Source organism: Varanus komodoensis, unplaced genomic scaffold (genome assembly GCF_004798865.1).
Source record: "Varanus komodoensis strain SLA01 unplaced genomic scaffold, ASM479886v1 scaffold13_3, whole genome shotgun sequence".
NCBI classification, from domain to species: Eukaryota; Metazoa; Chordata; class Lepidosauria; order Squamata; family Varanidae; genus Varanus; species Varanus komodoensis.
Window position 1 is genome coordinate 15248305 of NW_025335409.1, and position 12652 is coordinate 15260956.

Genomic DNA, 12652 nt, shown 5'->3' on the forward strand with positions numbered 1-12652 from the left:
CAAGTTAACCTATGACTTCTTCCTGGGTTAATTTGGGATTCAGTAACTCATCAACAACCCCAAATACCCTTCCTTTCACTGCTCCTGTAAGGAAAGCAATTAGTATCCCTTACCACACTGCCGGATGCATCACGTCTAACTGGAAAACACACTCACCACCATTATGTCACTGCATTTTGGGACATTGAACATGTTTGCCTAAACTACAACTGTAAGCAGTTTCATGGGTCCCAGCTAGGGTATCCTGGAAGCTGTAGAGTGAAGGGCTCTTGGACCTTTCTCCCAAAGCACTCTCAGCAGCCTCAAAACCATAACTCCCAAGGTCCCTTGAAGAAAACAGTAACAATTAAACTAATTCATAACTATGCAAACTAGTTGCACTCATGTACTTTTTGTCTCATGATACTGAGGACGAGTTTATTATTGTGAATCACCCTTTCAGTAGATTAAGTGTATGTCTGAGGTCTCTTCTAATGATGACTAAATTAGTCATGATAATGTACAATGATTTCAGTGATGTTCTGTGGGAAAAGTATGGTTATAGGGCAGGAATGGGAGAACCAGTGGTTTCCCACTTCATCTAAATTCTCTGAAATCCACTTCAAAGCTTATTCCTATTTTGTTTTTGACCTTTTTTGGTTCACTTGGACATGGAGTTAGCATATCTGTACGTATTTTTCAAAACTGCACAATTTCCCCATTAACTAAAAAGTAAATCTCGCATTTTTTGAACATTGTACAGTTCAAAGTGCAGTTTGATAAATGTGTGCGCGCACATGCATGTCTGAAAAACTACCACAAATTCAGGAATTTATAAGTGTTTCTAAATTAAAAAAACACTCCTGTTTACATTTGCATTCAGGACTGTGAATAGGGTGTGCTTGCATGATTTGCAGGGAGAACTAAAATTTTCATACATTCCTAATTTAGTGTCAGTAGTTGGAAAAGTCATCTTGGCTCAAATTACAATCAAACAGAATGAATAAAAATAATTTAAATGCCAATGTAGTGTGGCAGATAGAATACTGGACTTTGATCAAGGAGACATGTGTTCAAATGTCTGGCCAGCCAAGAGGTTTGTTTGGTGGCATTTATCCTCTCTGTGTATCATTTATTTTAAAGGTTCTTGTACACTAGATTATTTCATCCTCATACCATTCCTTAGAGGGAAGATAAAATATGATAGGTAATATTCTAATTTGTTTAGTATGCTGCAGCGAACAGAGTCCTAGATTTTGCCCACTGTTCAAAACCTAACTGAGCCATACATTTATGAAGCTGCCATCTTTCAGATTGAACATTTCAATACTAACAAGTTGTTTTCCAGCTTCGGTTTAAGAATCAATGAAAACTGAAAGCACTTTGCAAGTGACAAAGGTAATAAAGAAGAGAATCAAATTCCTCCTTTCCTACTGATCTGTCAAAGGCAATACCTAAACCTAAAATGGTTTGTGTTTATTTATTTTAGATATTTGAACATTCTAATAGAAACATTTAAAGAAAATAAAAAGGAGCCAAGGGGATCTGCAAGTGTTGTTAGGAGATATTTTTACTAAAATGTGCGTTTTGCAGAGGGAACCAAATGTATCTTTTAGACCAATGGATTATTTCCTAGCACCCCCCCTGCTCCCCCTTGCTTTCTAAACTTACCACCATCCTACAGTTGTGTACAAAAAAAGTAACAAAAACATAAACCCTTTTTCATACAAATAAGTATTTGTGTGCATGTGCACAGACACAAACAGTGCCTCAAGTCAAGTAAGTCTTTGACATTGATGCCTTTCTTTAAAATCCAGACATGTCCTTCTGCTGCTGGTGCAGGTTTGTTTTCATAGCCACAGTTCAGAGTACTGACACAAGGAAGTACAACCGAACCAACTTAAAAAAGCAAACCAATCTTTCTATTGAATCAGATTGGTTTGGGATGATGCTTTTATTGTTTAGGAAGGGATGGGAGGGTATAATGCCTTTGCTTGGCAATAATAAAGAAAAGTCAGAAGGAATGATACTCATGCCATTTACTAAAACACAGAAAAATTATGCTTCTAGCCCATTCTATTCTGTTTTTGTTATTGCTAAACAAAGCAAAACATACCATAAGCTGAGAACATCCGATATAATACCAAATTAAACAGCTATTTCAAAGACGATAGAAATTCAGTCTTTTGTTTTAGCAGTCTCAACTTATTCAGGGGAGCAGGGGTGCGAAACGTGTAGGCAAAACATTTGGAGGGCCACATGTTTCTCACCCCTGCAGTAGATTTCAACTGGAGAGATGTGGGTTGAAATCACTGCTCCCAATACAACATACCTTGGCCAATTACTGTTGTTCCACTTGCCCTACTCTGCAGGAAAGCATAAAACGATTCATGTGAACCAAGCTCAGTGAAAGAAGCGTGGGTTACTAATATGACTGATAAACAAAATTTGGACTGGACCAATTGAAATGTAATCAGATAATCAGAAACATGAGTTGCCAGTGGCAGACTTCTACATGTAACTGATAGATTTGCACACTACAGATAATTCCAGAAAGAAATGAAGATTGAGAAACAGCTCACATGTCCATTTTTAGCTGCTACTTTTATGTGAACCACTGCCCCTCAATGACCTGATGGCTGTTCTGTCTGTTCCAAGCACCCTGATTTGGGACAAATATGGATATGTCTTGACAAGTCAACTAATCATGGAACACCAAGAGTAGCACAATGAAGAGCGTTATTATGCCAATGTTTACAAATTGCACATGAGAAAGCAGATGTTTTGCAATCTTCCTCAGGAAAATCCAGACATCTAATCAAGTCTGCCCCACAATCTTAATGCCAGAAGTCCTACTCAGTTAGTTGGACTGGCATTAAATTAGGAGGAAGGACAATTGCAGTAAGAGATCACTCTTACCACAGAAGGTGCTCAATATGGTAAGAAAATCACAGAAAGTGAGATCTGAAAGTAACTCTTGAGAGTAACTCTTACCTCTCCTTTTGGAAGTATTTTCTGTTCATCCAATTTAAAGGAAGTACCTATTCTTCTTCGCACAATTGGGGGCTCTTCTCCTGGGTCAAGGGGATACTCTCTTGGTAATTTTCCTGTAAGCTCCTGAAAATATATATCAAACACTGGAGGTTAGTGCTGTCTGGAAGTGTATGTGCACCAAATGGATTTTACCTAGATAAGTCTGATTCCATACATTATGACTGCATTACACAATATGACAACTGAACATGGCTGGTTCTGCTGTGAGAACCCAGAACCCCTCCTCTTTCTCCTCTGCATCATTTGGCTTAATGCCTTAGTCCCCATTCCCAGTTAGAATGAGTCCCCAGTGTGCATCACTGCATTTGCTTGTATGCACACCTTATCCTTGCCTCTGCCTTCCTCTCTTTCTTTTGTTGTGTCAAAGAGCTCTTTCCCTAAACATAATGTTTCTTGAGGCAATGCTTTGTGTATGCTACTCTGTGAAGCAACACATACAGTAATGGTACTTTCTACATGTTAGTAATAAGCTGCACAGTTTCCACCACACTGATGACATTTTGTAGTAACATAAGGAGCACAAACAAAGCATTGTTTACTACTTCATATTTATCTGCTGTATACTATTGCCTCTATTTTTAAAAAATGTGATCTGTGGTTTATGTGCGATGTTGGTCTACTGACAAAGTGGATCATGAACATTTCAGATTTAAAAAAGGTAATTCATATTACTCTTTAATACCAACATTGTCATTTTGTTGGTAAGCGAAGTACAGGTGGCTCACACACTACTAAGTATAAAGCCATTTAAATGCCTACCAAGAAATGCAGGATGGCACCGCGAGCAGGAAAAGCCCCTGTAGTATGTGCAGAAAATGTTCCATGCCAACCATAAAAGAGTGGCTTTATATTTTACCTAGAAGACTAGCATTGAGACATTTCACCATGCATAAAATCAAAAAGTGTCAAAACTACTTGCAAGTGCAGCAGAGCTTGAGTAAAGTGTAGCTCTGCACAATATCCTAATCACTCTCCTGACTCTGCTCCTCAATACAGACCCCCCCCCCCCCACGCACACACAGCTTTTCCAGAAACACTGGGAAAGGAGGCTCTGGCATTTCCGGCTTGACCTAAGCACTTAAACACAGAAGGAACTACATGAGGGGTTACTGCAAATTGTTTACTTCCCTTTTCTAAAGAAGTTTACATATTACTCTGCCAGAGTTAATGCCTTCAAAATTTGGAGAAGGTGCAGAGGTACCATATGTATTCTATGGAATGGTAACATTCTTTAATGTTTAGGGCAGCAACCTATTTGATTTATTGACTATTCTTCTAATCCACCCAATAAGTGATATTTTCTGAGTGGATTACAACCAAACTAAATGCCATTTAAAAACAATTAAAATATGAAATAAAATAAAAGAATAAAATACAGTAAAATAAACAATACGTAGTTGATGAATCTGTTTATTAATCATAGGGCTTCAATCAATAAAACCCGCCCACAATTAATTGGGGCAGCAAATGTTTATACTCTCCCCCAATATAAAATCTAAGAAAAGCCAAATTCAGAAGGCAACATCTGAGAAGAGGCCACCCATCCAATGTGATGCAAGGATGCCTCTTTGTGATGTAAAATGGCACCTTCCCCTACCTGGTTCTAAGATGCAGAGCTAAGCGCTAACATCCTTTGCCACCACTATGATGAGTTGATCAGCTGGAGATTTTTCCAGCCCAGTCCCAGTCCAGCTCTCTAACTTAGGTCTGCACATTGCCTCTCACATCCCCATTTATCACTCAAGAAAGCATCAAGCAGGAAGCATCCCAAACAGATAGAAAAGGCACCAAACCTAAAGGAATTGCAGTCTCTCTAAATGTGAAAAAATACTTTGATTGAAATCCTGGGTGCAACTTTGGTTGGTTTCTACTGTTGGTTTTGAAGGTAGTAATGGGTTGTTAATATTCTAAAAACAAATGAAGTAAATTCTTTCAAAGCTAGAGTTGGGGTTATTCATATGCAAGCTCAATCAACCAGTTAAAACCCCCAGTTTTTGACAAACATTTTCATTCAGATGACAGCTCTACTAATGAGGCATATCTAACATATTCCATCAGGTTTATAATAAAGGACAGTTGTATTATCAAAGTACTTATCTCTGACATATATTGATATATACAATTATGTAAAACATTGTTCATTTCTAAACAAAATTGTTGGCTGCCTATACTAAATAATATCAATATAATGATTTTTCACTTCAAAGGAATGCATTTGTTCTAATGTTGTCCTTATAACTAAATAATGGACAGATAAAAATATAGAAATATCTCAACAGTACTGAAAATATTTAATGAATGGTTGATATAAAATCACCTGTAGATACATTTCCTGAAATGAAATATGGATGTAGTTCAACACCAGCTATGTTATTTTTTGTGTATAAATAAATACCTTCAGAGATGAACCTCTTTTGAGCAGAACAGGCTCCAATTAAAAATGAAACAAATCAACCAATTTTGCAATTAAAGCATTAATGCACTACCTTGAAAGCCATCCAGCTTAAGCGCACCATGCATGTGCACAGAGCCCAAGTGTGTGATACACAGAGACCATGAAGAAGAGGAATTATTACTTTTGGGCCTCCAATTTTAATTTACAAGGACTCTGACATGCCTGCCATTTTCTAAAGAAAGAACAGCAGACTGGGCTACTATGCTCACCCTATAAACTGGGAACTGTGTTAGCAGTTTGGCTCCTGTAATTTAAGCTGAACTAATAAGTAACTGAAGTATGCAGAAATATGATGCCACTGTTCCAAATGGTTAGGGGCCAGGCTTAGCTTGGCTACCCTACGGCTTTTAATTCATTTCCTTCTCTCAATCTGCCAACCTCATTATGAGCCAGCAATTCCCACAGGAAAATAAACAGTGATTTATGGGAGATTGAAAAGAGACATAGAGAATAAAACTAGAGCATGACACATGAACTTTCTTGCATGCTGTAGGGCCGATTTCTTTAAAATTGTGTAGGCATGGACATGTGGGGCCTGCCCTGACTTCATAACCTTTCCTCACACAAGCAAACCAGCAAACTTGACTGTTGCTTACCATGCAAGAAAAAATGTTCAAATGAAGTTCAGCTTTGTTGAGAAGCTGCTTCCCACAGCTTGTCCTTACTGGGAATAGTTACAGTTTTGAGCAAAAGCAGACTGATATATTTTTATGCAACAAGTGGAATGAGTGCAAAATGAACAACTCCCAAGGAGATCAGCTTCCATTTGTAAAAGGCAAGTGTCTAGCTCTCTCAGCTGCAAAATGTGCATTCCAGTGCATGGTCAATGTCCAGTGAAGTCTCAGAATGCAAAAATGGTTTGGTACGTTTTCCAGAGATTAGGAGCAGGTCTTTTAACTAGACTCTGACCCTTTCTCTAGGACTACCAAAACAAAAAGTAAGCATAATACACAAATTACAAAAGTAATATAATATGGTTTATTTTGAAGTAAGTTTTAGATTAGCTGGACATATGCTTTTAAAGGTGTGAATACACACAGCCCAGGCATACCAGATTAAAGCTCAACCATTTCCCTTGAGTTGGTTTATGCATTTTGCTCCATTCAATTACTATAAACAGAGGGGCTGGGGATGTGCTTTCCAAGCGCAAGTTTCATATATACAACTGCTGTTCTTTATAGTATCTCCAGGCAAAGCATAAGCGTGGCAACAACCTTGCTATTTCACAGATTGAAATGGAACTACAGTGGTACCTTGGCTCACAAACTTAATCCGTTCCACGACTCTGGTTGAGACCCAAATTGGTTGTGACCCAAGTCAAATTTCCCCATAAGGTTCAACGTAATTAAGGTTAATCCGTTCTGTAACTACTTTTTTTAATCAGAAAAATTTGAAACGAAGTGACAAAGAACAACAAAGTAATAAAGTAGTGTATAGTACACTAACCTAGGTGGGGGGAAGGTTATTGTTTTGAGGGAGTTCCCCTCCATAAGGACATTGGGGAGATGTCTTTCAGGGGTTTCCTCTCTTGTCTCTTAGCTGCAGGGTCAATGTTTTTATTTTTATTTTTTTAAAGTTATTTTAACTGTTAATTTATTATTATTGTATTTATAGATTTTAATATATATAACCGAGATGGTACCAGTTGTCAAATTATTAATTGTATTTTTTTATGAATGCTGTGAGCCGCCCCGAGGCTTTGTTGGGATGGGGGCGGCACAGAAATGTTTTAAATAATAAATAAATGTTGGTGAAAAATCTGTCTCTAGTCACTTGTTTTTTCCTGCGCTGCATAACCCTTTGGAAATGAGAGACCATGTTATCGTTCATCAGATTCAACACTCTGTTTGTTACAGTTATGCTGGGGTGGAGCTTCACAAAGACATCCTGGCACTCATTCCATTTTTTCATAATGGATTGTATCACATCACTGCTAACCTCCTCCCTGTCTTCCTCTTCCTCAGTGGAATCCTCCTCAGCAAGTGCCTTCTGCTGCTCACTCTGGCGTTCAGCAAGTTCTTCTATCGTCAACTCCTCTATGTCTTCCCTGCACGAATGCGACTGCGATCATGGCCATCTCCCCACTCGGGGGGAGGGGGGGAGATGACCGCGATCATGCTGGTTGGTGGGGGAAATGGCCGAAATTGCGCCCGTCTTTCCTGCTGGAGCCCACCCGTGATCACACACATCTTCCCTGCACGAACGCTACTGTGATCGTGGCCATCTCCCCATTGGGGGGCGGGGGGGGGAGCCGCGATCTTGGTTGCCACCCAATGCAGAGTTCGCGACCCAAGTCAAATTTTTCATGAAATTTTTCTTTGTGACCTGATGTGGTTGTGAACCAAGGCGTTCATGAGCCGAGGCACCACTGTACATTCACTGTGAACAACTTGAGTCCAAGTCAGGTTAAATCGACACCAGCAAGTTGTTTGCATGTGTGTGTGTGGGGGGGGGGGGGTATTGAGAGAGAGGCAGACAGGCATAAAGACACCACATCTTTATTTTATAGCACCCTGTCTTTCTTTTTTCATAGTGGCAATGGAATCATCTTTATCCACAATGCTACTGAAGAATCCAATTCAGCTATGGTTTATGCTGTTTTGGCACTGGGTTTCCTTGGGGGATAACCTATGTTGGGAAGAAATGGCCTAGTGCAGCCTTACTGACTGCTCAGGACTCTTTAGTGGCTTTCGCCACCAACCTTCTGAAATGTTGTCTGATTTTCTTCTCTTAATTATTTTCTAAAGTATTTTGTAGTTGCATAAACTCTGAGGGCTCCCTCTCAAGGGTGATGATGCCTCCCCATGTTGCATGATTGGGGCTGTTTTGGTTACAGAAGTCATAACACTTACAGGCTGGGAACCAGAAAGAAAGGGATTATGGCAACCACGTACGCTTACTAAATGGTTCATCTGTTGTGGATCCAGAGAGTGGGTGGGAAGTCATTGAAAATGAATTTTACACTGCAATTTGTGACTAAATTCTAATGGTCAAATCAGGATAAAACTCTTGTGAAGTAGTTGTTATGTAGAAGAAAGGAAATAACTCATAAATTGAGCCATGCAGAGAAACAAATGAAATTACCTGATTCATATCTTGCAATATATTAATCATACAGTTGTAATATTTGAGGTTAAAGTGCAAATGGTTCTAGCACCAACTTAAGCACTCAATTTTTTCACTGACTTTGGTGGGAAGTTTTGGGGGGATTACTCAGGGTTGGATCAATTGACCAAAGGGTTCTATTCACTATGCAATTTTCAGGAAGGCTCCTTCCCAATTTCAACACAGCTCACTCCACTGCAGGATCCCTAGGCACAGCAGTATGCTTCCACTAGCTCTGCTGGAAATGTTTAAGTATGGATCCAAGCCTAAGCCTTTCCACTTTCCAAGAGAGAGATGCGATACGATAGTACTCTTCCATTAAGTTTTTGCATCCTTGCACATCTGAAACAACACAGGATCTCCCAAGGATTATCCAAAACTCTTCTACCTACCGCTTCTCGGAGACACAGTTTCTTCAGTTCCTCCAGGCGCTGGCGTAGTGTCTCCTCCAGTGCTTCTTGCCTAGATTTCAAGGCAGCCAGCATGTCTTTCTTGGCAGACTGAGAGCTATCTGACTCTTGGGAACCTGTCAACAAACAATGACAACATTAGACCAGCTGAAGTTGGAGCACACATCTGTAGCAGTAACTAAGCTGGCAGATACGGGCTGTTGGAAAAAGACCCAGGCAATGACTATAAACAGATGTTGAACTGCATGGGTTGTACATATAGCCACATAAAGCATTTAAATTAATTCAGATAAATAAATGGCCTTTAAGAAACATTTGCTAGACATTTGGAAATGTGAAGATGCATGTCAGTCATGAGTATCTGTGCAACAGGTCATTATTGTTGGATAACATTCCATTTCTGCACCAACTCCCACTAGGTCTTTCTTCAAAAAGCTTTACATTGCCCTTGAATGACTTCTGTAAGTCTCAAGTAAGCATACAACACCTTTGCCCACATACACAGTGCCGGAGTGAGTGTGGGCTCCAAAACACCTGCCAACGACCTTGTGACAATGTGCCATGAAATTACAATAAGTACAAGTGGTATTTCCACTACCATCAGACCTCTTTAAAGTGTCAAGCCAAACTTGCATGCATACTGACCATGAGGAGAGACCATCTTCAGGCAGCCACCAGGAATTCAGCAGGCTCATGAGAGGTATGACAGTAAGGGGATACCCCTGCTGTATGCACAATTACTGTCAGCAGTGCCTCCAAGCTCTTAAGTGACATGGATCACATATAATGCTATGTTTGTTTAACCCACGGTTTGTTACCTTACCCAGGTTTTATCCAGCGCTGACTGAACAAACCATAGCTTCTGTCAATCCCTCTGTTGTTTATTATTTAATTACATGTATATCCTGCCTTTTTTCTTCCCAAGGAATTGAAGGTGGCTTACATAATCCTCCTCGTCCTCTTACTGTTATCCTTACAAGAGCCCTGTGGGGTAGGTTGGGCTGAGAGCCTGTGACTGGCTCCTAAGCCACCCAGTTAACTCCATGGCTGAGTGGTGACCAGAGTCCTAGGCCAGCACTCTTAACCATTGCTTTTCCTTTCTCCTTTGCTCCGTGTGTTTCCAATGGTTCTACACTGCTAAAGCATTGGCATGCACCACAACTTGGGCTTTATTTTTAACCACTTTGCCCACTGCCTATGGAGAGTCATGAAAGAACCCATGAATGGCTCACAATTCTGTGTTCACACATATCAACCAATCATGGTTTAAACTCTATCATCCACACTCAAAAGGGATTAATTTTCTCAGTATGACTGAACTTCTAAAGGGTCATGTGTTCCCTAAAAACAAAGAGATAAACAATGAAGCTTTTGGAATTAAGACACCGATACAATTCAGCAGCCACTTAAGGATATTAATGTAGTCAGAGCTATAGTGCCAATCACACATTGAGATGTACATACACAGCATTTCCAATACAAGTCTGAGTCTTTACTAGCAGTGGAAAAGGAAACATGTGAAGCAACCCTGAGAGGGATAAGGTTAGAGAAAGGAGGACAAAGACAGAGGCCTGGATAGCAGGTGAACAATGAACGCCTCTGAGAAACACTGTTAGAGGAAACGAGCCAAAGCAGATTGAATGAATGCCCAGAAAGGTGGTTGGGGGGGGGATCCAGGATCAACTATATGACTTCACTGGTCCAGATGTGCAACCTAGCATGGACCCTTTGATGCAGCAGGATTTTGTTTATTTCCCACATGCCTAATGCCCATTCACAATTAGTATCCCAATACAGCTGTTATTCATGCTGTATTCATTTGCTTGGCTGCCAGTGTCAACCCCTCTGCCAGAAGGCTATCCGGCACATTCTCTGAGGAGTCCAGATTGGGAGTGAAGGCACATAGTATATTCCTTCATGCCAGAAGCCAGGAATGATTCACCACGTCAGGATGTCAGCAAGCAACAGAAAGTGACCACAAACAGTCACTATCTCTCAGCTCTGACTAACAAATAGGATATCCTCCACAGCAAACAGCCAAGATAAGGGCTGAGCATCCATCTGGGACTGCTCAGCACAGGATACACACATATACACCCTGAGAGGTGAATGTTCTTTGTTAGCCTTCTTTTGCTTGTCTGCCGTCTTGATGACTGAACAAGTTTGCTATATATCAAATCAAATGCTTCCACTGGAAAGCAACAGGAAGTTCATGTCCAAGAAGTGATGCTGGGAAAAAGGCTGCCCACCAGTTAAATGCTGAGGAGGAAATACCCATCCAAATGCTTAAAGCATGTTAAATTGGAAAGTCGTATGCTTACCAAAAATACCCTTGCAAAGACATTTTTACCATGCAGTATTTTGACAACTTACAAGTGCTTCTTCCCCAGGCTGAAACAACAGGCACACTTCCACAGAAGTTAGTTGCAACAGATTTTGACTATTTAGACTTAGCTGTGACTATCTTTTCCTGGACAGAATCCAATCTAAACCTTTCACTATAAATACCTAACCAACCACTGGAGTTCTTGACTTAGGCCTAGGTAAATATTTTGTATTGTAACAGTCTACTAGAAGGTAGTAGACAAGCTCTTGAGAAAGAGAATTTAGGGTAAAAAACCTGGCTGAGGCAATTTTTCATTACGCTCATGGAGCATCTAATTGGCCTACAACAATCAAATGCAACGATCTCTATGGAAAAGACAATGGTGGAAGAAACTCAAGAACCACATTACATTTTGCAGAAAAATGTCAGTGGTCTATCCAAGTAGCTTTTATTCATCATCAAATTTGAAAGGCTGTACAGGACACTGGATATGAACCAAAGCTTAAACCTGATGACCAAATAAATTCTAAGGAGCACAAAGCTGTGATAATACATGCAGGCTTCACTTCAGTCCTTACTGTAAACACGGTCATGGTCTCCCTGCCAAGAGCTTGCATTGTTTTGAAGATAATTAATGTTTTACCCCTGTCTTATTGTTACAATGGATTGATACAATCTGTGACTTTAGAGAATGAAGATCGCCAGAGAGGCTCCTTCAAAATTTTAAGCAATAAATGCAGAAACGTGGCTTAAATCATGAGGGTGTGGGAAAAATAGAAAGACTTGCAGAAGCCTCCTTCATGTCACAGACTTATTTCATGTTTTAACTCTTTCTTGTTTACATTTTGAGTTTCCACTTCTTGAACTTCCTTTTTCCTCTACTAGTGAATCATTTTATTCCAAATGCTTGACTCAAACAAAGTCTAATGTGCATCCTGTTGCCTATATTTTGTTGATGCTCCATGATGCTCATGAGATTGTTGTTGGGTCAGGATGACATTTTTCATTCCAGCTCCCACTCCTTTATTATTTTAATGTATTTCTTAAAAGTATAAACACACATAGCCCACTCAATAAGGAAATATTTTAGAAAGCAGCATGCTTCTAGAATAAGTGGCCAGATACAGAAATTAATAACATAATTTTTTAATATCATCTCCTCTTCATAGATAAATAGCCTCATGAGGTTCAGCATTCAGCAGCAGTGTTTCAGAATTAGATGGTATAAAAAGAGCATGCTAGCTACTGAAAATAACAGCCCTTCATATCTTTCTCCTGCAGTACAAAACCTGCAATGCGATGTCACTGTACTCTGGATTTTCT

The 12652-nt window shown here is 39.8% G+C and overlaps 1 protein-coding gene across 7 annotated transcripts in view; it reads right to left on the reverse strand.

Annotated features, from left to right (window-relative positions):
• FRMD4A (FERM domain containing 4A) overlaps positions 1-12652 on the reverse strand; it is a 301515-nt gene that overhangs the window by 18252 nt on the left and 270611 nt on the right. For all 7 annotated transcript variants that reach the window (XM_044423314.1, XM_044423315.1, XM_044423316.1 and 4 more), the window contains 2 exons: positions 8986-9119; positions 2974-3096 (listed from right to left, as the gene is read on the reverse strand). In XM_044423314.1, the coding sequence (XP_044279249.1) occupies positions 2974-3096; positions 8986-9119 (257 nt within the window). The remainder of the gene's footprint in view (positions 1-2973; positions 3097-8985; positions 9120-12652) is intronic.